This window comes from Rhea pennata, chromosome 32 (assembly GCF_028389875.1).
Source record: "Rhea pennata isolate bPtePen1 chromosome 32, bPtePen1.pri, whole genome shotgun sequence".
Lineage (NCBI taxonomy): Eukaryota > Metazoa > Chordata > Aves > Rheiformes > Rheidae > Rhea > Rhea pennata.
Window position 1 is genome coordinate 926,753 of NC_084694.1, and position 27,031 is coordinate 953,783.

Below are 27,031 nucleotides of genomic sequence, written 5' to 3' on the forward strand. Positions count from 1 at the left end.
CCCGTCCCAGTTCTGCCCCCCTCGGCCTGCTTTTGCCCCCACCCCTCCCCGCCCGGGTCCCGGTTTTGCCCCCTGGTCCTGGTTCTGCTTCCTGGTCCCGGTTTTGCCCCCCACCTCGGTCCCCATTTTATCCCCTTGGGGCCTGATTCTGCCCCCTGGTCCTGGTTCTGCCCCTCCCTCCCGGTCCCGGTTTTGCCCCCCGGTCCCGTCTCAGGGGCAGGTGGTACTGCCACCCCCCCCTCCCGGTGTCCCAGACCCCCCCGGCACCCCCCGGCGCCCCCGGGGGCGGGCCGAGGCGGGGGGGCGGCGCGGCCCCGGGGCTATAAAAGCCGCTGCCCGGTCCCGCTCGCCGCCGCCCCCGCCGCCGCCGGTCCGACCCGACCCGACCCGACCCGCTCGTCCGACCCGCTCAGGTAACACGCCGGTACCGGCCCCGGCCCCCTCCGCTGCTGAACCGAACCGAACCGAACCGAACCGGGCCGGACCCCTCCGGGACCGACCCAGACTGGACCGGACCTCTCCGGTACCGACCCGACCCGGACCGGGTCCGACCCCTCCGGTGCTGTCCAAACCGGGCGCGACCCCCGCAGACCCCGACCCGGGCTGCAGCCGAGCCGAGCCGAGCCGAGCCGAGCCGAGCCGGTACCGGGCGGGACAGAGCCGGTACCGGGGCGCCCCCCTCCCCCCGGCCCGGTTCGGCTCCCGGGGCCGTTTTGGGGGGGGCTATAAATAGCCCCTGGCTCGGCCCCGGCCAAATATAGCCCGGCCCGGCACCTGCCGGCTGCCCCCAGGCCCCGCCCCCCGGACACGCCCCCCAGACACGCCCCGCCCTGTCGAGACACGCCCCGCCCTGCTCCGCCCCCGGGGTCCTAGTGCCCGCCCGGCCCGAGCCAGGCTGGGCTCTGCCCCCTCCCCGTGTCCGCTCTGTCCCCCCGTGTCCGCTCTGTCCCCCCGTGTCCTTTGTGTCCCCTGTGCCTGTCCTCATGTCCCCCGTGTCCATGCTGTGTCCCCTCTGTCCCCTGTGCCCTCCATGTCCCCCGTGTCCATGCTGTGTCCCTTGTGCCCCCATGTCCCTTGTGTCCCCTGTGCCTGTCCCCTGCGTCTGTGCTGCGTCCCCCGTGTCCCTTATGCCGCATTCCTTGTGTCCACAACATGTCCTCCATGTCCCCTGGGCTGTGTCCCCCATGTCCCCTGTGTCCATGCTGTCTCCTGTGCCATGCCCCCCATGTCCCCTATGCCCCCCATGTCCCCTATTCCTGCGCCATGTCCCCCCGTTACTCCCATGTCCCCATGCCACGTTGCCCTCCACCCACGCCGTGTCCCCTGTGCCATGGCACCCATGCCCACGCCGTGTCCCCCATGCCCTGTCCTCCCGTGCCATGGCACCCGTGCCCTGTCCTCCCTGCTCGTGCAGCGCCTCTGTGCCAGGCCCAGGCAGTGCTGCGACATGCTGCCGTGTGCCCCGTGCCATGCTGTGTCCCCCGTGCAGAGCCTCGTGCCTGTCACCCGGCCCTCATGGCCATGTCCCTTGCCATGCCATGTCCCATGCCATTCTGTGTCCCATGCTGTGCCCCATGCCATGCCGTGTCCCTTGCCATGCCATGTCTCATGCCATGCTGTGCCCCATGCTGTGCCCCATGCCATGCTGTGTCTCATGCCATGTGTGTCCCATGCTGTGCCCTATGCCATGTCCCATGCACCATGCCATGTCCCATGCCATGCTGTGTCCCATGTTGTGCCCCATGTCCCATGCCATGTCCCACGCGCCATGCCATGTCCCATGCCATGCTGTGTCCCATGCTGTGCCCCATGTCCCATGCCATGTCCCATGCCATGCCATGTCCCATGCCGTGCTATGTTCCATGCCAGGCAGCATGCCACGTCTCATGCCATACACCATGCCATGCCATACTCCATGCCATGCCATGTCCCACGCACCATGCCATGGGACATGCCATGCTGTGTCCCATGCTGTGCCCCATGCCATGCCTTGTGCCATGCATCATACCATGTCCCATGCCATGCTGTGCCCCATGGTGTGCTCCATGCCATGCTGTGTCTCATGTCATGTGTGTCCCATGCTGTGCTCCATGCCATGTCCCACGCACCATGCCATGGGACATGCCATGCTGTGTCCCATGCTGTGCCCCATGCCATGCCATGTCCCACGCGCCATGCCATGTCCCATGCTGTGCTATGTCCCACGCCAGGCAGCATGCCACGTCTCATGCCATACGCCATGCCGTGCCATACTCCATGCCATGCCATGTCCCACACCATGCCGTGCCCCATGCCACACCATGCCGTGCCCCATGCCATCACTGTGCCAGGTCTCATACCATGCCATATCCCATGCCGTGCCCCATGCCATGCACTATGTGATCCCTCATGCCATTTCCCATGGCATGTTCCCATGCCATGCCGTGCCCCATGCCTGATGCCCGTCACCACCCCCTCTCCATGGCCATGCTGTGCCCATGGCGCGCCTGACACGGGTGCCGGTGCCGCGCAGGCCCGCCGCCGCCATGCCTTTCAGCAGCACCCACAACAAGCACAAGCTGAAGTTCTCAGCGGAGGAGGAGTTCCCCGACCTCTCCAAGCACAACAACCACATGGCCAAGGTGCTGACGCCTGCCCTCTACCAGCGCCTGCGCGACAAGGAGACGCCCAGCGGCTTCACCCTCGATGACGTCATCCAGACCGGCGTCGACAACCCCGGTGGGCACCCGGCGGTCCCCTCGGCCTGCCCCCGGGGGACACTCAACCAGCCTTGGTGTCTCCCCAATAAGTCCTGGTGTCTCCAGAAGACCCTCAATCAGCCTTAGTGTCCCCTCAAAAAGTGCTGGTGTGTCCAGAAGATTTTCAACCAGCCTTGGTGTCTCCAGTGTCCCCTTGACCCACCCTGGTGTCCCCTCAGCCTACCCACGGTGTCCCCTTGGCCCACCCTGGAGTCTCTGGTGTCCCCTTGGCCACCCCCGGTGTCCCCAGGAGATCCTCAGCCTGCTCATTGTGTCCCTAGGGCCTCTCGGCCAGATCTGGTGTCCCCACTGTCCTCTTGGCCAGCCATAGTGTCCCCAGGGGCGCCTCAGCCATCCCTGGTGTCCCCCTCACCCTACTCTGCTGTCCCCTCAGCCAGACTCAGTGTCCCCGGGGGGGGGGGGGTCTCTCAGCCAACCCCAGCATCTCCACTGCCCCCTTGACCAGCCTTGGTGTCCCCTCAACCAGTGCTGGCACGTTGGGTGCTGTGCCCGGTTCCTAGTGTCGGTTCCTGTTCCTGGTGCCGACGCTGGTTCCCGGTGCCTGCTGACGCGCCGCCCACCCACAGGGCACCCGTTCATCATGACGGTGGGCTGCGTGGCCGGGGACGAGGAGTCCTATGAGGTCTTCAAGGATCTCTTCGACCCCGTCATCCAGGACCGCCATGGCGGCTACAAACCCACTGACAAGCACCGCACCGACCTCAACCATGAGAACCTCAAGGTGCCGGATGCCTGGGTCCCACCCAGGTGGTGGGAGTGGGGACCAGGAAGTGTTGGGGGCGGGTCAAAGGGACCTGGGTCCCACCTGGGTGGTGGGAGTGGAGACCAGGAGGTGTTGGGTGGGGGGGGGGGTCAAGGTGACCTGGGCACCTGGGTCCCTCAGGGTGGTAGAACTGGGGACCAGGGGGGCATTGGGTGGGGGGTCAAGGAGACCTGGGTCCCACCTGGGTGGTGGAAGTGGGGACCAGGAGGTGTTGGGTGGTTGGGGGGGGGTCAAGGTGACCTGGGCACCTGGGTCCCTCGGGGTGGTGGAACTGGGGACCAGGGGGGCACTGGGTGGGGGATCAAGGAGACCTGGGTCCCACCTGGGTGGTGGAAGTGGGGACCAGGAGGTGTTGGGTGGTTGGGGGGGGGTCAAGGTGACCTGGGTACCTGGGTCCCTCGGGGTGGTGGAACTGGGGACCAGGGGGGCACTGGGTGGGGGATCAAGGAGACCTGGGTCCCACCTGGGTGGTGGAAGTGGGGACCAGGAGGTGTTGGGTGGTTGGGGGGGGTCAAGGTGACCTGGGCACCTGGGTCCCTCAGGGTGGTGGAACTGGGGACCAGGGGGGCACTGGGTGGGGGGTCAAGGAGACCTGGGTCCCACCTGGGTGGTGGGAGTGGAGACCAGGAGGTGTTGGGTGGAGGGTCAAGGGGACCTGGATGCCTGGGTCTCTCCTGGGCAGGGGATTGCGGGGGTGGGGGTGGGGGGGTGCCCGGATGCCTGGGCCCCCTCCCGCCCCCACTGACGGGTGCCGGCAGGGGGGGGACGACCTGGACCCCAAGTACGTGCTGAGCAGCCGGGTGCGCACCGGGCGCAGCATCAAGGGCTACTCGCTGCCGCCCCACTGCAGCCGGGGCGAGCGCCGCGCCATCGAGAAGCTGTCCGTCAACGGTGAGGGGCGGGGCCTGGTGCCGGGGGGCGGGGCCTGGTGCCCGGGGGCGGGGCCTGGTGCCCGGGGAGGCGGGGTGGGGGCTGGTGCTGGGGACAGTGCTTTCAATGGGGGGGGAGGGGCTTAGAGAGGTGGGCGGAGCCGGATGGGGTGGGGTGTGGGGTGGGGTGTGGCAGGTGTGCTGGGAGATGGGGGCGGGGTCTGGGGTGGCAGTGGGCGGGGCCTTTTGCGTAGGGGGGCGGGGCCTCGCATGTGAGCAAAGGCCTGCAGGTGGTGGTGGTGGTGGGGTGGAGGGGGCGTGGCCTGGATGTCTTGATATGGGCGTGGCTGTGACCGTCAATGGAAATGGGCGGAGCCTGGCATGCCAGTGGGGCGTGGCCGGAGGTGGGCGTGGCCAGGAATGTGTGGGCGTGGCTCGTGACAGGGCGGTGCGCGGGCTTTGCAATGGGGGCGTGACCTGGACCGGGCATGGGCGTGGCCTGGGGGGGGAGGGGAAATGGGCGTGGCCCGGCGCGGTGGAGGGGGCGTGGCCTGGCGCTGACCCCGCCCCCTCAGCCCTGAACAGCCTGGAGGGGGAGTTCAAGGGCCGCTACTACCCGCTCAAGTCCATGACGGAGGTGGAGCAGCAGCAGCTCATCGACGACCACTTCCTCTTCGACAAGCCCGTGTCGCCCCTGCTGCTCGCCTCGGGCATGGCCCGCGACTGGCCCGACGCCCGCGGCATCTGGTGGGTGCCCGGACCTCAGTCCTGGTGTCCCACCTACGGCGCGGTCCTTCCTGGTGGGACGGCCGAGGGGGGGGCCTGGACCTCTGGGTGCCACCTGGGCGGCGGTGTCTGTGCAAGGGGGACACCTCAATCCTGGTGTCCCACCTAAGCGGGGTGGGGGGGGGGGGTCCTTCCTGGTGGGACATCTGAGGGTCCCTGGACCTCTGGGTCCCACCTGGGTGGCAGTGTCTGTGCAAGGGGACACCTCGAGGCTGGTGTCCATCCTGGTGGGACACTCAAGGATGCCTGGATCCCTGCCATTGGCTCAGTGTTTGCATGGGGGGGGTAGATGGACACTGCGGGTCCCCGGCCGGCACTGAGTGTGTCCCCGCAGGCACAATGACAACAAGACCTTCCTGGTGTGGGTGAACGAGGAGGACCACCTCCGTGTCATCTCCATGGAGAAGGGCGGCAACATGAAGGAGGTGTTCAGGCGCTTCTGCGTCGGCCTCAAGAAGGTGGGGGCATTGGGGGGGACACAGGGGGTCTTGGGTGACATGGAGGGTCTTGGGGACATGGATGTGGTTGGGGGGCTTTGGAGGATATGGGGACATAGTGCGATATGGGGGACATGGAGGGTCTTGGGGACATGGGACTGGGGGGGGGCATCAAGGTCAGGAGGCATTGGGCACATGTCCTGACATGGAGACATAGGGGATACAGGCCACCTGGATGGTCTTGGGGCCATAGGGGACACAGAGTGACATGGAGGACATCATAGTTGGGCTTGGCAACATGGGGGACTCAATGACATTGGGGGACACAGAGAGACACGGGTGACATGGAGTTTGGAGGACATCGAGGACTCATGGGCTTTGGGAGGCACTGGGGACACAGAGAGGCATGGGTGGCTTGGAGACCATTGGGTGCACAAGGAGACATGAGGGGCATTGGGGGGGGGGGTGGGGCATGGGGAGCATTGGGGACATGGGGATCAGGGGACTTTGGGGCACCTGGAAGATATGGGGGATATAGAGGGGCCTGGAGGGTCTTGGGAACATTGGGGGATACAGAGAGGCATGGGGACATGGAGGACATAGGTGGTCTTGGGGACATGGTGGTCCCGGGCAGGTGGAGCTGGAGGAGGGCCTACGATGGTGGTGGCGGCAGGGACCCTGGGGTGCCAGGTCTGGGAAGCCCTGGGACATCATGGTGGGGAGGGTTTGTCTCAGCATCAGTGATGGTCAGCGAGTCTCATGAGGGTGGCAGAGCCAGAGGGGCACATGGGACCGGGGTGCTGGGGGGGGGGGTCCAGGAAGGGACACGTGGAGTCTCCTGGAGGGACCTTGGGAAGGTTCCTGGTTGGATCATGGCAGCGGTTCTTGCAGGGGACATGAGTGATCCCTGCTGTTGGTGATGGTCCAGGTGGTCCCATGGGTGGTCCAACAATGTCCCACTCTGTTCCCCCCCCACACACAGATCGAGGAGATCTTCCGCAAGTCCGGCCACCCCTTCATGTGGACCGAGCACCTGGGCTACATCCTGACCTGCCCCTCGAACCTGGGCACGGGGCTGCGCGGCGGCGTCCACGTGCGCCTGCCCAAGCTCAGCCAGCACCCGAAATTCGAGGAGGTGCTGGGCCGCCTGCGGCTGCAGAAACGTGGCACCGGTGAGTGGGACACGAGGACACAGGGTTACAGGAGGACATGGGTGCGTAGGGGGACACGGGTGGGACACAGGTTGGTCACAGGGACACAGAGACATGACGTTAAGGGGGCACGGGTGAGCGTAGAGACACAGGGACACGAGGACACAGGGTTACAGGAGGACATGGGTGGGTAGGGGGACACGGGTGGGACACAGGTTGGTTACAGGGACACGGAGACATGACGTTACGGGGGCACGGGTGAGCGTAGAGACACAGGGACACATGGGGACATGGGGGGATATAGGGGACATGAGGAGGCCCAGGAGTGGCATGGGGCACACGTGGGCGCCAAGGACAAATGGGCCATTGAGGCTATAGGGCACATGGGGGACCCAGGTGGCCACAGATGACAGAGGGGACATGGTGGACACAGAGAGCACAAGAAACCACAGGGGACATTGGGGACACAAGGGACATGGAGGCCACGTGGTCCACGGGGCCACCCAGGACCACCAGAGACCACCTTGACCACAGCACCCACAGGGGACACGCAGGACCCCAACCGTGGTGCCACTGGGGAGGGGAGGACCCGAGGATGAGCCGGGGCCACCCACGGGTGACGCTGGTGACCTGTCCCCGCAGGCGGGGTGGACACGGCGGCCGTGGGCTCCGTCTTCGACATCTCCAACGCCGACCGCCTGGGCTTCTCCGAGGTGGAGCAGGTGCAGATGGTGGTGGACGGTGTCAAGCTCATGGTGGAGATGGAGAAGAAGCTGGAGCAGAACCACTCCATCGACGACATGATCCCGGCCCAGAAATAGGGACCCTCTTGGCACCCCAAAACGGCCTCAATAAACACAACTGGCCTCCGACGGTGCTGGGGACCCAGGCGTCCGGGATGGTGCTGGCATCGCGCCGGGCCTGCTGGGGAGGGGCCCAGGCATCCGGGGCTGGGGGAGTCACCTCTGTCTTCCTCCCCTGCCTAAGTCACACCTCAAGGCACCCAAGGGTGCCCTGCTCGTGTCCCCTCCTCCATGGGGAACCCTCTGCCCCCGCCCCCGCAACGGGCATGATTTCACCTTAACTCTGCCCACGCCGTGGGGGGCCCGGACACCTGGGTCCCGATGGAGGGGGTGGCGGGATGAGGCGAGCGCTGGGCGAGATGGGTGCTGGGTGCCACGCGGGACGGCCACGGGTTTCCTATGTTTATTGGGAGCCGGGTACAGACCGGGGCAGGAATAACTTAAAAATGTGCCGAGGCCGGAGCCGGCGCCGGGGCGGCCGCGGGGCCGGTATGTACAGGGCTGGGTGCCGGCACGGGGCCACCCTGGGGTGCAGGGTTGGGACCCGGAGCCAGGCCCAGGGTGCTGGATCCCTTCTCCCCACACCCCCCGGAGTCGCCAAGCCAACGGGCCTCAAAGTGCCAGACGCGACGGCTCCCCGGAGCGCCCACGGGTGCCGGAGCCGCAGGAGCACCCATGGGTGCTGGAGCCGGCGCAGCCTCTGGTCCGGCTGTCGGGGTCCTGGAGCCGCAGGAGCACCCCTGGGTGCCGATGCAGCCTCGGGGGGGTCCCAGACCCGGTGCAGCCCCCAGAGTCGGTGCAGCCATTGGGGTCCTGGTGCAGCAGCCAGAGCTGGTGCACCCGTGGGTGCCAGTGCAGCCTTGGGGGGGGGGGTGGCGGGTCCCGTCCCAAAACCGATGCAGCCCCTGGAGCTGGGGCACCCCTGGGTGCCGGTGCAGCACCCAGAGCTGATACAGCCTCGGGGGTCCTGAAGCGGATGCACCCCCAGAGCCGGTGCACCCATGGGTGCCGATACACCCTGGAACCGGTGCTGCACCTGGAGCCAGTATGCCCATGGGTCCCGACGCACCCTGGAGCTGGTGCTGCACCTGCAGCCGGTGCACCCACGGGTGCTGGTGCATCCCCAGAGCCAGTGCAGCCCTTGGAGTCGGTGCAGCCCCCCGGAGACGGTGCACCCACGGGTGCTGGTGCATCGCTGGAGCTGGTGCAGCCCTGGGTGCCAACACACCCCGGAGCTGATGGAGCACCCGGAGCCGATGCACCCATGGGTGCTGATGCATCCCCGGAGCCGGTGCAGCCCCAGAGCTGGTGCAGCCCCCCGAGCCAGTGCAGCCCTGGGTGCTGGTGCATCCCCAGAGCTGGTGCAGCCTCTGGAGCCGGTGCACCCATGGGTGCTGCTGCATCCTTGGAGCCAGTGCATCCCCGGAGCCGGTGCAGCCCCCCGGAGCCGGTGCATCCCCCGGAGCCGGTGCAGCCCCGGGTGCCGACGCACCCCGGAGCCGGTTGACGCAGCACCCGGAGCCGGTGCACCCACGGGTGCCGATGCAGCCCCCAGAGCCCGCCGCGGCGCACCGGGAGGCGGCGGGCGCTAGAGCTGCAGGCGGCCGGCCACGTCGGCCAGGGCGGCGCGGAAGGCCGGCGCGGTGCCGGCCAGGCGCCGGAAGAGCACGCCGGTGAGGCCGAGGGGCGGCAGGCGGCACACCTCGGCCTCGAAGTGGCAGAAGGGCGCGCCGGGAGCCCGGTCGCGGGTGCAGGAGAGCAGGAAGGGCTGGGCCTGGCGCGCCCGGCAGCCCGCCGCCAGCGCGGCCTGGCGCAGCGCCGCCAGCACCGCCTCGGCCGGCCGGGCGCTCGTCACCTTCACATGCCAGGGAAATCGGAGCAGCCGGGGTTCGGCTTCCTTTTGATCCCAAGGTAGATGGCAACTGCAAGGGGGAGGGAGAGAAGCGGGTGCCATGGGGGCATGGGGGGCACCAGGGACACCAGTGTGGGCATGGGGACACCAGCGCGGGCACGGGGACACCAGTGCTGGCACGCGGACTCCTGTTGGGCATGGTGTCCCCGATGCTCACACCACGGTGGGCACAGCGTGGGCAGCAGGCACAGCTGTTGGGTATAGAGCATGGGCACTGGGGGCATCTACTGGGCATGGCATGGGCGTTGGGGACACCAGGGTAGGCAGGAGCATTGGGGATGACTGTTGGGCACCACCTGGGCGTTGGGGACACCAGGGTAGGCAGGAGCATTGGGGACGGCCGTTGGGCACAGCCTGGGCATTGGGGACACCAGGGTAGGCATGAGCATTGGGGACGGCCATTGGGCACAGCCTGGGCATTGGGGACACCAGGGTAGGCATGAGCATTGGGGGCAGCCGTTGGGCACCACCTGGGCGTTGGGGACACCGGGGTAGGCAGGAGCATTGGGGATGGCCGTTGGGCACCACTTGGGCATTAGGGACAGCCATTGGGCACCACCTGGGCATTGGGGACACCAGGGTAGGCAGGAGCATTGGGGACGGCCGTTGGGCACCACTTGGGCATTAGGGACAGCCATTGGGCACCACCTGGGCGTTGGGGACACCAGGGTAGGCAGGAGCATTGGGGACGGCCGTTGGGCACCACTTGGGCATTAGGGACAGCCATTGGGCACCACCTGGGCGTTGGGGACACCAGTGTAGGCAGGAGCATTGGGGACGGCCGTTGGGCACCACCTGGGTGTTGGGGACACCAGGGTAGGCAGGAGCACTGGGGGCAGCTGTTGGGCACAGCATGGGCATCGGGGACACCAGGGTAGGCACAGCTGGGGCATCAGGGACAGCTGCTGGGCAGCGCCTGGGCCATCGGGCGCCCCATGGCAAGTCTGAGGTGGCCATGGGGACATCAGAGTAGGCACATCATGGCCATTGGGGACATCATGGCAGGCTGGAGGTGGCGACGGCCTGAGCATGAGGACACTAAGGTGGGCACGGCCTGGGCACAGGATAGAGGGTGGCTACGGGGTGGGCAGGGTTTGGGCACTGGGTGGCCCTGGTGGGCACCGGGTACCCTCAAGGCAGGGGTCAGGGTCACTCTGGCGGGTGGGTAGGCACCCCAGGGTGGTGGCACCTACCTTGTGAGCGCAGGTCCCCCGATTCTCTCAGGTTCGTCTGCGACCCTGGTGGGGGGAGGATGGGAACACGGGGCACCGTCACCCACGGGGTGCTGTGGGGGCACCATGCCCTCCAGGGCCGTGCTTGCTTTGGGGGGCACCACCCCTACTTCAGGGGACATCGTCCCCGCAGTGCCGTGCCCACTTTGGGGACACTGTGCCTCCCAGCGCAGTGTCTGCTTTGGGGGGCACTGTCCCCACTTTGAGGACACTGCTGTCCCCCCATGACCATGCCCACTTTGGGTGGCACCATCCCCCATGTAGCGGGGCACCATCCCCCACGGACCATGCCTGCTCTGGAGGCCACCACCACCCCACGTTGGGTGGCACCATCCCCCATGGACCATGCCTGCTTTGGAGGCCACCACCACCCCACGTTGGGTGGCACCATCCCCACATCGGGTGGCACCACCCCCCATGGACCATGTCTGCTTTGGGGGCCACCACCATCCCCACGTCGGGTGGCACCAACCCCACGTCAGGCGGCACCAACCCCACCCAACGGTGCCACCGTTGTGGAGCCAGCGCCATTGGTCCCACCACCCACCGTCCATCCGGTGCCCGCAGCAAAGGGCAAGAGGCAGCGAAAGAGAGAAGGGAAAGGAGCCAAGCAGGGTGCCCCAGGTGCTCTGGGTGCCAGGTGGGTGCCATGGGTGCCGCACTTACTGATTTTGGCTCCTTGCGGCGTGGTGGCACCCGAGACGCACCTATTAGAGCTCTGCCGCTTAGAGGGGTCAAGAGTGACCCTGGAAGAGAGAAAAGCGCGTGAGCGGCGGGCGGGCGGGCGAGCGAGACCCGGACGGGCGCCGGCACCCGCCGGCACCCTCACCTGCGCGTCAGCTTGGAGGTGAGCTTGCTGAAGAGGTTGGAGGTGGCACGCGAGCGGCTCTGGGGCAGCGGCGAGGCTTCGGGCGCCAGGGTGGGCGAGGCGGGCGGCCCGTTGGGCGCCCCGGCGCGCCGGTCCCGCACGTGGCCGCCGTGGAAGGTGCTGCGCCCCGCGGTGCCCCGCGCCAGGCGGGCCCGCTCCGAGGAGGCGGCGGCGGCGGCGATGCTGTGGCTGGAGGGAGACGCCGGCGGCACCCGGCTGCCCGCGGAGCTGGGGAGAAAGGACACGGCGGTGAGGGTGGTGGCGGCGGGGATCTCCTGGCACCCATGGGTGCCGGCGCCGTACCTGTTCTCCTTGCCGTTCTGCAGCAGCGAGTGGCGCTCGGCGCCCGGGCGCTCGGTGCACACGTAGGTGTTGCGGCGCGCCATCACGCTCGACGGGATGTTGTTCTGCAAGGCGACGGGCACCCTCAGCGCCGGGCACCCTCGTTTCTAGACCCTGAGGGGTGCCAGCACCCTGCTCCCTTGGACCCGGAGGTTGCCCGCACCTGGATCTCAGGGTATCTGCACCCTGCTCGCTCGGTCCCAGGGGTGCCCATACCCTGCCCATGATCATGCCGTGCCCACCTAGGGGTGCTAGCACCCTGCTTGCTCAGTCCCAGGGGTGCCCTGCTGCTCCATATCCTGCCCTGTCCCCACTTTGAGGACACTGTTGTCCCCTCAAGACCATGCCCGCTTTGGGTGGCACCATCCCCCATGTAGGGGGAGCACCATCCCCCATGGACCATGCCTGCTATGGGGGCCACCACCACCTCATGTTGGGTGGCACCATTGCCATGTTGGGTGGCACCATCACCCATGGACCATACCTGCTTTGGGGGCCACCACCATCCCCACGTCAGGTGGCAACACCCCCAGTGGACCATACCTGCTTTGGGGGCCACCACCATCCCCACGTCAGGTGGCAACACTCCCCATGGACCATACCTGCTTTGGGGGCCACCACCATCCCCATCCAAGCCCACCCGCCCTGCGCCCCATGCCGCCGCGCGGTGCCCACCGTGTTGGCGGCGCCGTCCTTGTGCCGCTCGGGGATCTCGGCCTTGTTGGGGTTGTTGGCACTGCTGACCATGGGGCTGGAGGGGGGCACTCCACGCCCGGGACCCCCGACGCTGCCGCTGGCGCGCCGGGCCGGCAGCCGCTCCTCCTTGAGTTCGGCGTCGCCCGCGCTCGTGGGGCTGCGCTTGGGGTGGGCAGGCGCCGGCGAGGGGCCACCTGCCGCCGGGCAGGGCATCCCGTCAGGTGTGGGGCAGGGGGCCCACCCTGCCCTCAGCCCCATGGATCCGTGACTAGGTGCCCACCCTGCACCCCATGAGCACAGGACGGGGTGCCCACCTCAACTTGCACCCCATGGGCATGGAACTAGGTGCCCACCATGACCTGCATCCCATGGACATGGGACTAGGTGCCCACTCTGCACCCCACGGGCATGGGACGGGGTGCCCACCTCAACTTGCACCCCATGGGCATGGAACTAGGTGCCCACCATGACCTGCATCCCATGGACATGGGACTAGGTGCCCACTCTGCACCCCACGGGCATGGGACGGGGTGCCCACCTCAACTTGCACCCCATGGGCATGGAACTGGGTGCCCACCATGACCTGCATCCCATGGACATGGGACTAGGTGCCCACTCTGCACCCCACGGGCATGGGACGGGGTGCCCACCTCAACTTGCACCCCATGGGCATGGAACTGGGTGCACCCTCTACACCCCACTGGCATGGAAGTAGGTGCTTACCCTACACTGCACCCAATGGGTCACAGGACTGGGTGCCCACAGTGCATCCAACGGGTCATGGGGCTGGGTGCCCATAGTGCACTCCATGAGCATGGGGCTGGGTGCCCACCATGCACCCCACATGGATGGGACTAGGTGCCCATCCTACACTCCACAGACTTGGGGCTGGATGCCCGCCCTGCACCCCACGGGTTGTGGGTCTGGGTGCCCCTCCCTGCACCTCACAGGGATGGGACTGGGTGCCCCCCATACCCCGCACCCTACAGGGCTCTCGCAGCGGTAGGACACTCACAGAAGTCACTGTGCCGCCGCTGCCGGTGGTAGGTGCCGGTTCCGCGCTGGCCCTTGCCGTGCGCCACCGCCTTGCCCGTGCCGTTGGCCACCTCGCTGGGTGCCCGCACCCGGGCCAGGGAGAGGGTGCTGCCCGTGCGTGACTCGCCCGCCTCCACCTGAAAGCCACGTGCACCCATCACCAGGTGCCCTGCTGCGGCCAGCTGCCCTAGACACCTGATGGTGCCACCCAGCACCCACCAGCACCCATCTCACCTCATTCTTCCTGCCCAGCAGGAGGTAGGTGGCCGTCACCTCGTTGTACTTCTGGTTGCTCAAGGACTCCTTGATCTCCTCCCGGGTGTAGCCCATGCCCACCATCACCTCTGTGGGGACATGAGGGTCTGGTTGAGGGGGCACCCAGGTCCCAGCTGGGTCACCCATCAGATGCCTAGGGAAGGGACATTCCCCAGCACCCTGCCCTGGTCTAGGAGACCCACCCTTGGGTGCCTGGGTGGCCCCGTGCCCTCACCGATGCGCTTGGCATCCCCAAAATCCTCCTCGGGCTCCTTGTAGGGCTTCAGCTCGTCGCCCTCGTAGCCGATGTTGATCCACTTGTCCTTCATGATTTGCTGCGGCGGAGCGGGGGACGTCGTTAGGGTGACGCGGGCATCGTTAGGGGGGCACGGGCACCGTTAGGGGGGCTTGGATGTCATTAAGGGCGGGCACGAGCGTTGTTGGGGTGCACGGGCATCGTTAGGGGTGGCATTAGGAGTGACACGGGCATCAGTAGGGGGCACGGATGTCATTAAAGGTGGCGCGGATGTCATCAGGGGCGTGTTGGCACCATCAGGGGTGGCATGGGAACCATTAGAGGTGGCACAGATCTCATTGGGGGTGCACGGATGTCACTAGGGGTGGCACGGGCACCATCAGGGGTGGCACGGGCACCCTTGGCTGCTCCTCCAGCGGCTGGAGGTGGGGGGTGGCTGGCAGCACCCAGCCCACGCCCGCCCACGCCCCTCCGCGTCCACGGTCTCACCTCGAGGGTGCAGCGCTTGGCCGGGTTCAGCACCAGGAAGCGGCGCAGGATGTTCTCGCAGTCGGTCGACATGTAGAAGGGCACCCGGTACTTGCCCCGCAGCACCCGCTCCCGCAGCTCCTGCGGGTGGCACGGGTCAGGGCGGGATGGGTGCTGCCACCTCGCCGCAGGCAGTGACTCCCAGGCACGGAATCGGGCCTGGCAATGTCCCCTGAGCCCTCCTGTCCCCGTGGCATCTCTTGCCCCCAAATTTGCCCCTCAGGGCACCCTTGGGCTCCTTCAGACACCCTGCTCCCCCTATGGCTCTGCCTGTCCAAGGGTGGCGACCGACCGACCTACCAGGGTGTCCAGGATGATGCCCGCAGTGCCCACCTTGACGTTGTGCCCATCCAAGGGCAGCGACCTGCCCCCCAGGGTGTCCAGGATGATGCCCAGGGTGTCCACCTTGACGTTGTGCCCACCCAAGGCTAGTGACGTGCCCACCACAGTGTCCAGGATGATGCCCAGAGTGCTCACCTTGACGCTGTGCCCACCCAAGGCTAGTGACCTGCCCACCAGGGTGTCCAGGACGATGCCTAGGACGCCCACCTTGAGACTGTGCCCGTCAAAAGGCAGGGAGACACCAACCAGAGTGCCCAGGATGACGCCTAGGATGCCCACCTTGATGTCGTGCCCGTCCAAGGGCAGCAACCAGCCCACCAGGGCGTCCAGAATGACACCCTGGGGCGCCCACCTTGATGTCATACCCGTCCAAGGGCAGCAACCAGCCCACCAGGGCGTCCAGAATGACACCCTGGGGCGCCCACCTTGATGTCGTGCCCGTCCAAGGGCAGCAACCAGCCCACCAGGGCGTCCAGGATGATGCCCCGGGGCGCCCACCTTGATGTCATACCCGTCCAAGGGCAGCAACCAGCCCACCAGGGCGTCCAGGATGACGCCCCGGGGCGCCCACCTTGACGTCATACCCGTCCAAGGGCAGCAACCAGCCCACCAGGGCGTCCAGGATGACGTCCCGGGGCGCCCACCTTGACGTCATACCCGTCCAAGGGCAGCAACCAGCCCACCAGGGCGTCCAGGATGACGTCCCGGGGCGCCCACCTTGACGTCATACCCGTCCAAGGGCAGCAACCAGCCCACCAGGGCGTCCAGGATGACGCCCCGGGGTGCTCACCTTGAGGTTGTGCCCGTCGAAGGGCAGGGAGCCGCTGACCAGGGTGTAGAGGATGACGCCCAGGCTCCAGATGTCGACCTCGGGGCCGTCGTACTTCTTGCCCTGGAAGAGCTCGGGGGCGGCGTAGGGGGGCGACCCGCAGAACGTGTCCAGCTTCGAGCCCAGCGTGAACTCGTTGCTGAAGCCGAAGTCGGCGATCTTGATGTTGGCGTCGGCGTCCAGCAGCAAGTTCTCCGCCTGCGGGCGCCGGGCACGGCGTCGGGCACCGCGTCACGGCAGAGGGACGCCGGGAAGGGCACCGCGGGGCCGCCGTGCCGGGCGCCGGGTCTCACCTTCAGGTCCCGGTGGACGATGTTCTTCTGGTGGCAGTAGTGCACGGCCGAGACGATCTGGGGACAGAGCGGGCGTGAGCCTGGTGGCCCCGGGGTGGGGGGTCTGCCAGCCCCACCCCCTGCCAGCCCCCACCAGACCCCTGGGTGCCCGCTGGGACCCTCCTCGCCCATCCCGGCCTCTCGCCGGCCCCCCCCCCCCCACCGGATCGATGCCGCCGCCACCGCCCCAGCCGGGCGCCCCCGGGGCCGGGATCGATCCTGCCCACGTGTCCCCGGCACGTGTCCCCACGGCCACCCTGCCCCCAGCCTAACGGTGTCCCCACACGGCTCTTGCGGGCGCCACCCCCCCCCCAGTGCCAGGCCCCCACGATGACCCCAGCCCCACGCCAGGGCAGACCTTGGTTCCCCCCCCCAATGTCCCCAACCCCGTGCCAAGGAGGTACCGTGCCCCTCATGATGTCCCCAGCCCCACGCCAGGCAGACCTTGGTCCCCCCCCCAATGTCCCCAACCCCGTGCCAAGGAGGTACCGTGCCCCTCATGATGTCCCCAGCCCCACGCCAGGGCAGACCTTGGTCCCCCCCCCCAATGTCCCCAACCCCGTGCCAAGGAGGTACTGTGCCCCTCATGATGTCCCCAGCCCCACACCAGGGCAGACCTTGGTCCCCCCCCCCAATGTCCCCAACCCCGTGCCAAGGAGGTACCGTGCCCCTCATGATGTCCCCAGTCCCACGCCAGGGTAGACCCTGGTCCCCCCCCGATGTCCCCAGCCCCACGCCAGGCAGACCCTGGTCCCCCCCCCCGATGTCCCCAGCCCCACGCCAGGCAGACCCTGGTGTCCCCCCCGATGTCCCCAGCCCCACGCCAGGGTAGACCCTCGTCCCCCCACCCCGATGTCCCCAGCCCCATGCCAGGGCAGACCCTGGTCCCCCCACCCCGATGTCCCCAGCCCCACGCCAGGCCAGACCCTGGTCCCCCCCCCGATGTCCCCAGCCCCGTGCCACCCACCAACCTGTCTGAACTTGGCCCGCGCCTCCTTCTCCTTCATCCTCCCGTGGGACACCAGGTAGTCGAAGACTTCTCCTGCAGAGACTCCCATGGGTGCCTGCGCCCAGGCACCCCCCCCGGACCCCGACGGGGGCACCATGGGGTCGCCGGGGTGCCGGCACCTGCTGCGCGGCACCCAAGGGTGCCACTCACCGGCGCTGGCGTACTCCATGACCAGGTAGAGCGTCTTCTCCGTCTCGATGACCTCGAAGAGCTTCACTGCGGGGACACGATGCCATCGGCCGGCGGTGCCCCCAAACGCGCCCCCTCCGTCACCGTGCGGGGGTCCCGTAGGGCACGGGTGGCCCCCCCCCCCACCCCCACCCCCACCCACCCCCACCCCCACCACTCACCGATGTTGGGGTGGTTCAACCCCTTCATGATCCGAACTTCCCGGAAGAGCTGCGGGAAGAGGCGTCGGGATGGGGGTGAAGGGGGCACCGGGGGCACCGGGCAAAGTTGGGGGGGGGGGAAATGGGTCCAAGGACCCCCCCCTCCCCGCCAGCCGGTGCCCCCCCATGCCCAGGGTGATGCCCCCCCCCCATGCCCGGGGCAACGCCCCCAAAGCCAGGGGCCCCCGTGCCGAGGACGATGTGTCCCACCCCACCTGCCCCCCGGCCACGTCCCCTCCCGGTGCCCCACAGGTGCCCCCCCCCGAGTGCCCCCACCCTGGGTGCACCCCCCCCCCCCCCGGGTGCCCCCCACCTTCTGCAGGCTGGTCGGGTTCAGCTGCGTCTTGTCGATGATTTTTATCGCCACCTGCGAAGGAAGCGGGCGCCTGGGCACGGGGTGGGGGGCACCGGGGGTGCCCCCCCGTGCTGCCCAGCACCCCCCGCCCCGTTTGCCCCCCAGCGCTATCCATCACCACCCCTCCCCATTTGCCCCCCAAGGGTGCCCCCAGCACCCAACAGCACTCATCTGTCCCCAAATAACCCCAAGGGGGGCTCATCTGCCCCCCCCAGGGGCACCCACCTGCCCCAAGACCCCCCCCAGGGGCACCCACCTGCCCCATATACCCCCCAGGAGAACCCAGTTGCCCCCCAGGGGCAGCCACCCGCCCCAAATACCCCCCCAGGGGCACTCATCTGCCCCCCAGGGGCATCCACCTCCCCCTAGACCTGCCAAGGGGCACTCATGTGCCCCCCAGGTGTGCCCACCTACCCCCCAGGGACACCCACCTGCCCCAAATACCCCCCAGGGACACCCATCTGTTCCCCAGGGGCACCCACCTGCCCCAAATACACCCCAAGGGACACCCACCTGCTCCCTAGGGGCATCCATCTGCCCCCTAGGGACAACCACCTGCCCCATATACCCCCCAAGGGCGCCCACCTGCCCCCCTGGGGCACCCATCTGTCCCCCAGGGGCACCCACCTGCCCCAAATACCCCCCAAGGGGCACTCACCTGCCCCAAATACCCCCCCAGGGACACCCACCTGCTCCCTAGAGGCATCTACCTGCCCCCCAGGGGCACCGACCTGCCCCAAAAACCCCCCAAAGGGCACTCACCTGCCCCCCGGGGCACCCATCTGCCCCAAATACCCCCCCAGGGACACCCATCTGCCCCCCAGGGGCACCCACCTGCCCCAAATATCCCCCCAAGGGGCACCCACCTGCCCCCAAGGGGCACCCACCTGCCCCAAGTACCCCCTCCAGGGACACCCACCTGCCTCTAAGGGGCACCCACCTGCCCCAAATACCCCCCAAGGGGCACTCACCTGCCCCAATACCCCCCCAGGGACACCCACCTGCTCCCTAGAGGCATCTACCTGCCCCCCCGGGGCACCAACCTGCCCCAAATAGCCCCCCCAGGGACACCCATCTGCCCCCCAGGGGCACCCACCTGCCCCAAATACCCCCCTAGGGGGCACTCACCTGCCCCAAATACCCCCCCCACAGGCGCCCACCTGCCCCCAAGGGGCACCCACCTGCCCCAAATATCCCCCCAAGGGCGCCCACTTGCCCCCCAGGGGCACCAACCTGCCCCAAATACCCCCTCCAGGGACACCCATCTGCCCCCCCCCCGGGGCACCCAACCTGCCCCAAATACCCCCTCCAGGGACACCCATCTGCCCCCTGGGGGCACCCACCTGCCCCCAATCGCCCGCCCCCGCCGTCGCAGGGCCCGCCCGCCCGCCGGACCCACCTCGCGCCCGGTGAGGATGTGCCGGGCCAGCTTGACCTTGGCGAAGTTGCCCTTGCCGATGGTGCGCAGCAGGCGGTAGTTGCCGATGTGGGGCTGCTCGTCGGGGCCGGCGGCCAGCGAGTTGCGGCAGCGGGCGCCCAGCGAGCGGCTCGACCAGCCCGAGCCCTTCTCGGAGCGGCTGCCCGCCAGCTGCGGGCACGCGGCGGCGCTGAGGCCGGGCACGCTCGCCGCAGCGATGACCCCCCCCCCCCCCAACCCATACACCCACCCCTCTGCCAGCCCCGGGCACGCGGCGGCGCTGAGGCCGGGCGCGCTCGCCGCAGCGATGACCCCCCCCCCCAACCCATACACCCAGCCCTCTGCCAGCCCCGGGCACGCGGCGGCGCTGAGGCCGGGCGCGCTCGCCGCAGCGATGACCCCCCCCCCCCACCCACCCATACACCCACCCCTCTGCCAGCCCCGGGCACGCGGCGGCGCTGAGGCCGGGCGCGCTCGCCACAGCGATGACCCCCCCCCCACACCCATACACCCACCCCTCTGCCAGCCCCGGGCACGCGGCGGCGCTGAGGCCGGGCACGCTCACCGCAGCGATGACCCCCCCCCCCACCCATACACCCAGCCCTCTGCCAGCCCCGGGCATGCGGCGGCGCTGAGGCCGGGCGCGCTCGCCGCAGCGATGACCCCCCCTACCCACCCATACACCCACCCCTCTGCCAGCCCCGGGCACGCGGCGGCGCTGAGGCCGGGCGCACTCGCCGCAGCGATGACCCCCCCTACCCACCCATACACCCACCCCTCTGCCAGCCCCGGGCACGCGGCGGCGCTGAGGCCGGGCGCGCTCACCGCAGCGATGACGCCCCCCCCCAACCCATACACCCACCCCTCTGCCAGCCCCGGGCACGCGGCAGCGCTGAGGCCGGGCGCGCTCGCCACAGCGATGACCCCCCCTACCCACCCATACACCCACCCCTCTGCCAGCCCCGGGCACGCGGCGGCGCTGAGGCCGGGCGCGCTCGCCGCAGCGATGACCCCCCCCCCCCACCCATACACCCACCCCTCTGCCAGCCCCGGGCACGCGGCGGCGCTGAGGCCGGGCACGCTCACCGCAGCGATGACCCCCCCCCCCCCACCCATACACCCAGCCCTCTGCCAGCCCCGGGCATGCGGCGGCGCTGAGGCCGGGCACGCTCACCGCAGCGATGACCCGCCCCCCCCCAACCCATACACCCACCCCTCTGCCAGCCCCGGGCACGCGGCGGCGCTGAGGCCGGGCGCGCTCACCGCAGCGATGACCCCCCCCCCCACCCATACACCCACCCCTCTGCCAGCCCCGGGCACGCGGCGGCGCTGAGGCCGGGCACGCTCACCGCAGCGATGACGCCCCCCCCCAACCCATACACCCACCCCTCTGCCAGCCCCGGGCACGCGGCGGCGCTGAGGTCGGGCGCGCTCGCAGCAGCGATGACCCCCCCCCCCCCCCACCCATACACCCAGCCCTCTGCCAGCCCCGGGCACGCGGCGGCGCTGAGGCCGGGTGCGCTCACCGCAGCGATGACGCCCCCCCCCAACCCATACACCCACCCCTCTGCCAGCCCCGGGCACGCGGCGGCGCTGAGGCCGGGCGCGCTCACCGCAGCGATGACGCCCCCCCCCCCACCCATACACCCACCCCTCTGCCAGCCCCGGGCACGCGGCGGCGCTGAGGCCGGGCGCGCTCGCCGCAGCGATGACCCCCCCCCCCACCCATACACCCACCCCTCTGCCAGCCCCGGGCACGCGGCGGCGCTGAGGCCGGGCGCGCTCACCGCAGCGATGACGCCCCCCCCCCCCACCCATACACCCACCCCTCTGCCAGCCCCGGGCACGCGGCGGCGCTGAGGCCGGGCGCGCTCGCCGCAGCGATGACCCCCCCCCCCACCCATACACCCACCCCTCTGCCAGCCCCGGGCACGCGGCGGCGCTGAGGCCGGGCGCGCTCGCCGCAGCGATGACCCCCCCCACCCATCCCACGGCCTTGCACGCCTCTCCTTGCACACACCCCCCCCCCGTGCTTCTTTGCACGCCCGGGGGTGTGCACTTTGCCCGCGCCCCTCCCCGCGCCTCTCGCTTTGCACGCACGCTCCTTTGCACGACCACTTGTGCACCCGGCCCTTCCACGTCCGCCCCCCTTCCCCGCACACTCCCTCCCTTGCACACCCGTCTGTACACACAGAGCTCCCGCGCGGGCTGCTCCTTTGCACACCCGCGTGTACACACGGCTCTCCCTTGCACGGTCCTGGGCACGCTCCTCCCTTGCACACCCATATACATGCAGGGGCCTTCCCTGCACAGCCCTGTGCACCCTCCTCCCTTGCACACCCATGTGCATTCACAGCTCTTCCTCGCACAGCCATGCGCACACTTCTCTCTTGCACACCCATGTGCATGCACTGTCATCGCTCGCACAGCCCTGTGCACACTCCTTCCCCGTATTAGCATGCACATCCCTGCCTTGCACACCCATGTGTACACATTTCCCTTGCACATCCTGGTGCACACACAGTCCTCCCTCGCAAGGCCCAGTGCACACTGCTCCCTCACACACCCACGCGTATGCACAGCCTTCCCTCACACAGCCCTTTGCACACCCCTGCCTTGCACACCCTCATATGGCTCTATGCACACTGCTCGCTTGCACACCCAGGTGCATGCACAGTCCTGTGCACACTGCTCCCTTTGCACAGCCCTGCCTTGCACACCCTTGCATGGCCCTCTGCACATTCCTCCCTTGCACACCCACCTGCATGCATGTCCCTTTGGACACCACTCCCTTGCACACCCTGTGCACACACATGCCTTTGCACACCCCTGCCTTGCACACGCTCGCATGGCCCTGTGTACACTACTCCCTTGCACATCCAGGTGCATGCACAGTCCTGTGCACATTCCTCCCTTGCACATCCATGTGCACACACATCCCTTTGCACACCCCCGCCTTGCACACCCTCGCATGGCCCTGTGCACATTCCTCCCTTGCACACCCAGGTGCATGCACAGTCCTGCGCACACTCTTCCCTCACACACCCACATGCACACAAATCCCTTTGCACACCCACCTTGCACACCCTTGCATGGCCCTCTGCACACTCCTCCCTTGCACACCCATGTGCACACACATCCCTTTGCACACCCCTGCCTTGCCTGTCCTCGCATGGCCCTCTGCACATTCCTTCCTTGCACGCCCACGTGCACACACATCACTTTGCACACCCCTGCCTTGCACTCCTGCCCCTTGCACGTCCCTCCCTGCCCAGCCCCGGGCCAGGTCCCCCGTAGGGCGCTGCCCCATGGGTGCCACCACCCCCCTCCTCCGGCACCCCCAGAGCAGCCCGGGGACATCGGGGACGCCGGGGACGCTGCCCGGGCCGGCGGGGCAGGGAGGGATCCGGCCGGACCGGCTCGGCACCTGCGTCCCGGCCTCGCCCGCCGGCCGCTCCAGGGCGCCTCACCCGGCGTCCCCAAGTCCCTCCGCGGGGACCTTGAGGGCGCCCGGCCCCCAGGATCGGCCGCGTGGCTGAGCCGGGCCACGCCAGGGGACGAGGACGCTGCCAGCGCGGGGACAAGGCCACCGCCGGCACAGGGACGCCATGGGGATGGGGACATGGCCACCACGGGGACAGGGACAAGGCCAGGATGGGGACACGGCCATCACCATACGGAGACACGGCAACCGGGGAGAGCAACATGGCCACCACGGGGATGGGGACATGGCCACCACGGGGACACGGACACGGCCATCACCATACGGAGACACAGCAACTGGGGACAGCGACATGGCCACCATGGGGATGGGGACATGGCCACCATGGGGACACGGACATGGACATCAACATACGGAGACACGGCAACTGGGGACAGCGACGTGGCCACCACGGGGACATGGACACAGCCATCACCATATGGAGACACGGCAACCAGGGGAGCAACACGGCCACCACGGGGATGGGGACATGGTCAGAGCCACCATGGGGACATGGACATGGCCATCACCATACGGAGACACGGCAACTAGGGACAGGGACATGGCCACCACGGGGATGGGGACATGGTCACCACGAGGACACAGACACGGCCATCACTATACAGAGACACGGCAATCGGGGACAGCGACATGGCCACCACGGGGATGGGGACATGGCCAGAGCCACCATAGGGACAGGGACACTGCAGTGACAGGGACATGGCCACAGCCACTGTGGGGGACAGGGACACGGCCACCACGGAGATGGGGACTGGGCCACTGCAGGGACATGACCACCCTGGGGACACGGCCACCATGGAAATTGGTACATGGCCAGCACAGGGACAGGGCCGCGGCCACCACAGGCACGGGGACACGGCCACTGCTGGGATGGGGACCCGGACAGTGCCACTGCGCGGACAGGGCCAACGTAGCAACAAGGCCATGGCCATAGAGGGGACCTGGACGCTGCAGGGACAGGGCCACCATGGGGACAGGGCCACCAGAGGGATGGGGACACACGTCGGGGGGTCCACAATGTGGGTGGTGGAGGGTCATCGATGTCCCCCCCCCCAGGCTCAGGGTCATTAATGTCCCTTCTGCAGCAGCCACAGGGTCATCAATGGCCTCCTGTCCATGGCCACAGGGTCACCGGTGTCCCCATGTCCACGGCCACGGGGTCACTGGTGTCCCCTCTCTGCAGCCATGGGGTCACCAACGTCCCCTCGCCTTGGGGTCATCGGTGTCCCAGCCACCAGTGTCCCCCCACCCTGCCACCACGGGGTCACCGGTGTCCCCACGTCCATGGCCACGGGGTCACCGCTGTCCCCCTCTCTGCAGCCATGGGGTCACCAACGTCCCCTCGCCTTGGGGTCATCGGTGTCCCAGCCACTGGTGTCCCCCCATCCTGCCACCACGGGGTCACCAGTGTCCCCACGTCCATGGCCACGGGGTCACTGGTGTCCCCTCTCTGCAGCCATGGGGTCACCAACGTCCCCTCGCCTTGGGGTCATCGGTGTCCCAGCCACCAGTGTCCCCCCACCCTGCCACCACGGGGTCACCGGTGTCCCCACGTCCATGGCCACAGGGTCACTGGTGTCCCCTCTCTGCAGCCATGGGGTCACCAACGTCCCCCTCGCCTTGGGGTCATCGGTGTCCCAGCCACTGGTGTCCCCCCACCCTGCCACCACGGGGTCACTGGTGTCCCCACGTCCACAGCCACGGGGTCACCGCTGTCCCCCTGTCCGTGGCTTCTCGGGGGGCATCACCCACATGCTGCTGCTCCCACAGCCGGGGGTCACCGGTGCTGCCCTCCAGTCACACCAGTGCCCCCTTACTGGTGCCCACAGCCCCCTCCCAGTGCTCCCCCCCAGTACACCAGGACCAGGCCACAGTCTCCTCCTCCACCCCGGGGCCGGTATCTCCCAGTACCGGCTCCAGGACCCCCCCCCCCCCCGGTACCGGCTCCAGGACCCTCCCCCCCGGTACCAACCTCATTCCCCCCCCCCGCACACGGTACCGACTCCAGACCCCCGGTACTGACCTCAGACCCCCGCCCCCGGTACCGGCTCCAGACCCCCCGGTACCGGCTCCAGACCCCCCGGTACCGATCTCAATCCCCCCCCCCCGGTACCGGCTCCAAACCCCCCGGTACCGATCTCAATCCCCCCCCCCGGTACCGGCTCCAGACCCCCCTCCCGGAGCCCCCCGTACCGACCTCAGTGTCCCCCCCCCGGTACCGGCTCCAGAACCCCCCCCCCGATGCCCCCGGTACCGGCCGCAGCCCCCCGCGGTGCCCCCGGTGCAGGGCCGGGCTGTGCCGGGCCGGGCCGGGCCGGGCCGGGCCGCAGCTCCCGGCAGGCCCCGCCGCTCCCTCCCGCCCCCCCCCCACCCGGTGCCGCGCCCGGTGCCGCCCCCCCCCCCCGGCCCCGAGCCGCCGCCGCAGCCCCCGGTACCGGGCCCGGGCCCAGGCGCCGCCGCTCACCGTGTCCGCGTTGCGCTCGTTGCCCGGCGCCAGGGCGGAGCGCGAAGACATCTTCCCCCGCCGGGAGGCCGGGCCCGGGCGGCGGCGGCGGCGGGCAGCACCGGGCCGCGCTAGCGGCGGCTCATGGCCGCGCCGGGGCGCACAAAGGCCGCGCCGGGGCCGGGGCCGGGGCCGGGGCCGGGGCCGGTGCGGCGGCGGCGGCGGCGGCGGCAGGGGCGGGGCGGGGCGGGGCCGCGGGGCGGGGGCCGCGCGCGGCGGGGGTGGGCGGGGCCGCGGCGGCGGGGGGGGTGGGCGGGGAAAGGGGCGGGGCCTCGCGGGGGGGGCTCTGCCCCCTTAAAGGCGCCGCGCGCCGCTGCTGCGCGCACAGCTCGGGGTGGGGGTGGGGGGGCGGCTTTGGGGTTCAAGGGGGGGGCATCAGCCGGTCCCACATCGGGGACACTAGGGGGTACAGGAGAGCACTGGGGGGTACTGGGAGCACTGGAGACACTGGGGAGCACTAGGGGTTACTGGGGGACACTGGGAGCACTGGGGATATTGGGAGCACTGGGGATATTGGGAGCACTGGGGATACTTGGGAGCACTGGGGGGTACTGGGGACACTGGGAGGCACTGAGGGGCACTGGGAGCACTGGGGATACTGGAGAGCACTGGGGGTGCTGGGAGCAAGAGGGGGCACTGAGGACACTGGGGAGCACTGAGGACACTGGGAGACATTAGGAGCGCTGGGGATACTGGGGGACACGGGTACTGGGAGCACTGGGGGTACTAGGGACACAGGAAGCACTGGTGACACTGGGGGGCACTGGGGGGCACTGGGGGGGCGCCCCTCCCCTTTGGCCTTTAAGCAGCGCGTCAGGGGCGGGGAAGGTCCCGCCCCCGCCGCGGCGCGGCAGCCAATCAGCGCTCTCCTGCGGCGGCCGGGCGCGGCCGCGGCTCCTTCCCATTGGCCGCGCCGGGGCATGGAGACAAGGGCCGTCCGGCCCCTCCCGGGCGGGGGCGGGGCCCGGCGCGGCGCGCCACCGCCATTGGCCGCCGCCGTAGCCAATCGGATGCGAGTTGGGGGGGGGGGGAGTTAACCCCTGAGTGCCCGGCGAGGCGGGGGGGGGGGGGGAGTGTCACGTGCGCGAGCGGGGCGGGGACCCACGTGGGGCCCCGGGGACACGTGCGCGCGTGGGGACAGGAGAGGACACGGGGGGGGGGGGACACGGGGCCATGCAAGGGCGGGGGTCAAACACCGGTTGGGGGGGGGGGGAGGCTGCGTGGACTCGGGCCACTCGTGTGCACACGTGTGCACGCCCACGCGTGCACGAGCAGCCGCGCCCACGCGTGTGCACGCACAAGCCGAGGTGCACACGCGTGTGCCGGGGTCCCGGCTACACACGCGGCACAAGTCCCCGGGGGGGGGAAGGGGGGGGATCCCTGGCGCCGCGTGGGACCGGTTGAGGCGGGGGGGGCCCCGTCCCCACGCTGGCGGTGACCGTCCTGGCTCCGGGGGTGGTGGCAGCGGTGTCACCCCCCCCCCCCCCACGTGTGTCCCCCCCCCCCCCCCCCCGCCCCGGCGTGGTGGCGGCGCAGCGGAACCGGGGTTGACCCTGCCCCGGGCGGGAGGCCGCGGCGCGGGGAGGCGCTTCCTCAGGAAACCCCCCGGCCGGCCACGGCCACCGCGGCCACCGCTGCCACCGCTGCCACCGCGGCCACCG

General features: G+C 69.3%; 2 protein-coding genes across 4 annotated transcripts; one reads left to right on the forward strand and one right to left on the reverse strand.

Annotated features, from left to right (window-relative positions):
- The first annotated feature begins 336 nt into the window (after positions 1 to 336).
- Positions 337 to 7,637, forward strand: CKM (creatine kinase, M-type). The gene is made up of 8 exons (XM_062598281.1): positions 337 to 413; positions 2,513 to 2,718; positions 3,326 to 3,480; positions 4,281 to 4,413; positions 4,967 to 5,138; positions 5,512 to 5,635; positions 6,597 to 6,786; positions 7,408 to 7,637. Exons 2-8 carry the CDS (start codon positions 2,526 to 2,528, stop codon positions 7,584 to 7,586), a joined length of 1,146 nt encoding a protein of 381 aa, XP_062454265.1. The 5' UTR covers positions 337 to 413; positions 2,513 to 2,525; the 3' UTR covers positions 7,587 to 7,637.
- Positions 7,638 to 7,957: 320 nt separating this feature from the next.
- MARK4 (microtubule affinity regulating kinase 4) lies at positions 7,958 to 25,415 on the reverse strand. 3 transcript variants are annotated; one of them, XM_062598265.1, is made up of 18 exons: positions 25,332 to 25,415; positions 19,348 to 19,536; positions 17,907 to 17,960; positions 17,555 to 17,603; positions 17,355 to 17,420; positions 17,167 to 17,237; positions 16,157 to 16,213; positions 15,825 to 16,061; positions 14,654 to 14,773; positions 14,144 to 14,243; positions 13,888 to 13,997; positions 13,634 to 13,790; positions 12,598 to 12,812; positions 11,884 to 11,987; positions 11,542 to 11,808; positions 11,379 to 11,458; positions 10,674 to 10,718; positions 9,357 to 9,490 (listed from the first exon to the last, which is right to left on the reverse strand). In XM_062598265.1, exons 1-18 carry the CDS (start codon positions 25,380 to 25,382, stop codon positions 9,426 to 9,428), a joined length of 2,037 nt encoding a protein of 678 aa, XP_062454249.1. In that variant the 5' UTR covers positions 25,383 to 25,415; the 3' UTR covers positions 9,357 to 9,425. The 3 variants fall into 3 exon arrangements, with proteins under 3 accessions (XP_062454248.1, XP_062454247.1, XP_062454249.1); XM_062598264.1 differs by lacking the exon at positions 11,379 to 11,458 and having other exon boundaries at positions 7,958 to 9,490; positions 17,167 to 17,231; XM_062598263.1 differs by lacking the exon at positions 11,379 to 11,458 and having other exon boundaries at positions 7,958 to 9,490.
- Between the last annotated feature and the right edge of the window lie 1,616 nt (positions 25,416 to 27,031).

Coding starts and splice junctions, on each gene's coding strand:
- CKM (XM_062598281.1), top strand. CDS start 2,526: ATGCCTTTCAGCAGCACCCACAACAAGCACAAGCTGAAGTTCTCAGCG. Junction 2,719..3,325: donor GACCGGCGTCGACAACCCCG/GTGGGCACCCGG, acceptor GCCCACCCACAG/GGCACCCGTTCATCATGACG. Junction 5,139..5,511: donor CCCGACGCCCGCGGCATCTG/GTGGGTGCCCGG, acceptor GTGTCCCCGCAG/GCACAATGACAACAAGACCT.
- MARK4 (XM_062598263.1), bottom strand. CDS start 25,382: ATGTCTTCGCGCTCCGCCCTGGCGCCGGGCAACGAGCGCAACGCGGAC. Junction 17,961..19,347: donor ACATCCTCACCGGGCGCGAG/GTGGGTCCGGCG, acceptor CTTCCTTCGCAG/GTGGCGATAAAAATCATCGA. Junction 9,491..10,673: donor GGGGGACCTGCGCTCACAAG/GTAGGTGCCACC, acceptor TCCCCCTTGCAG/TTGCCATCTACCTTGGGATC.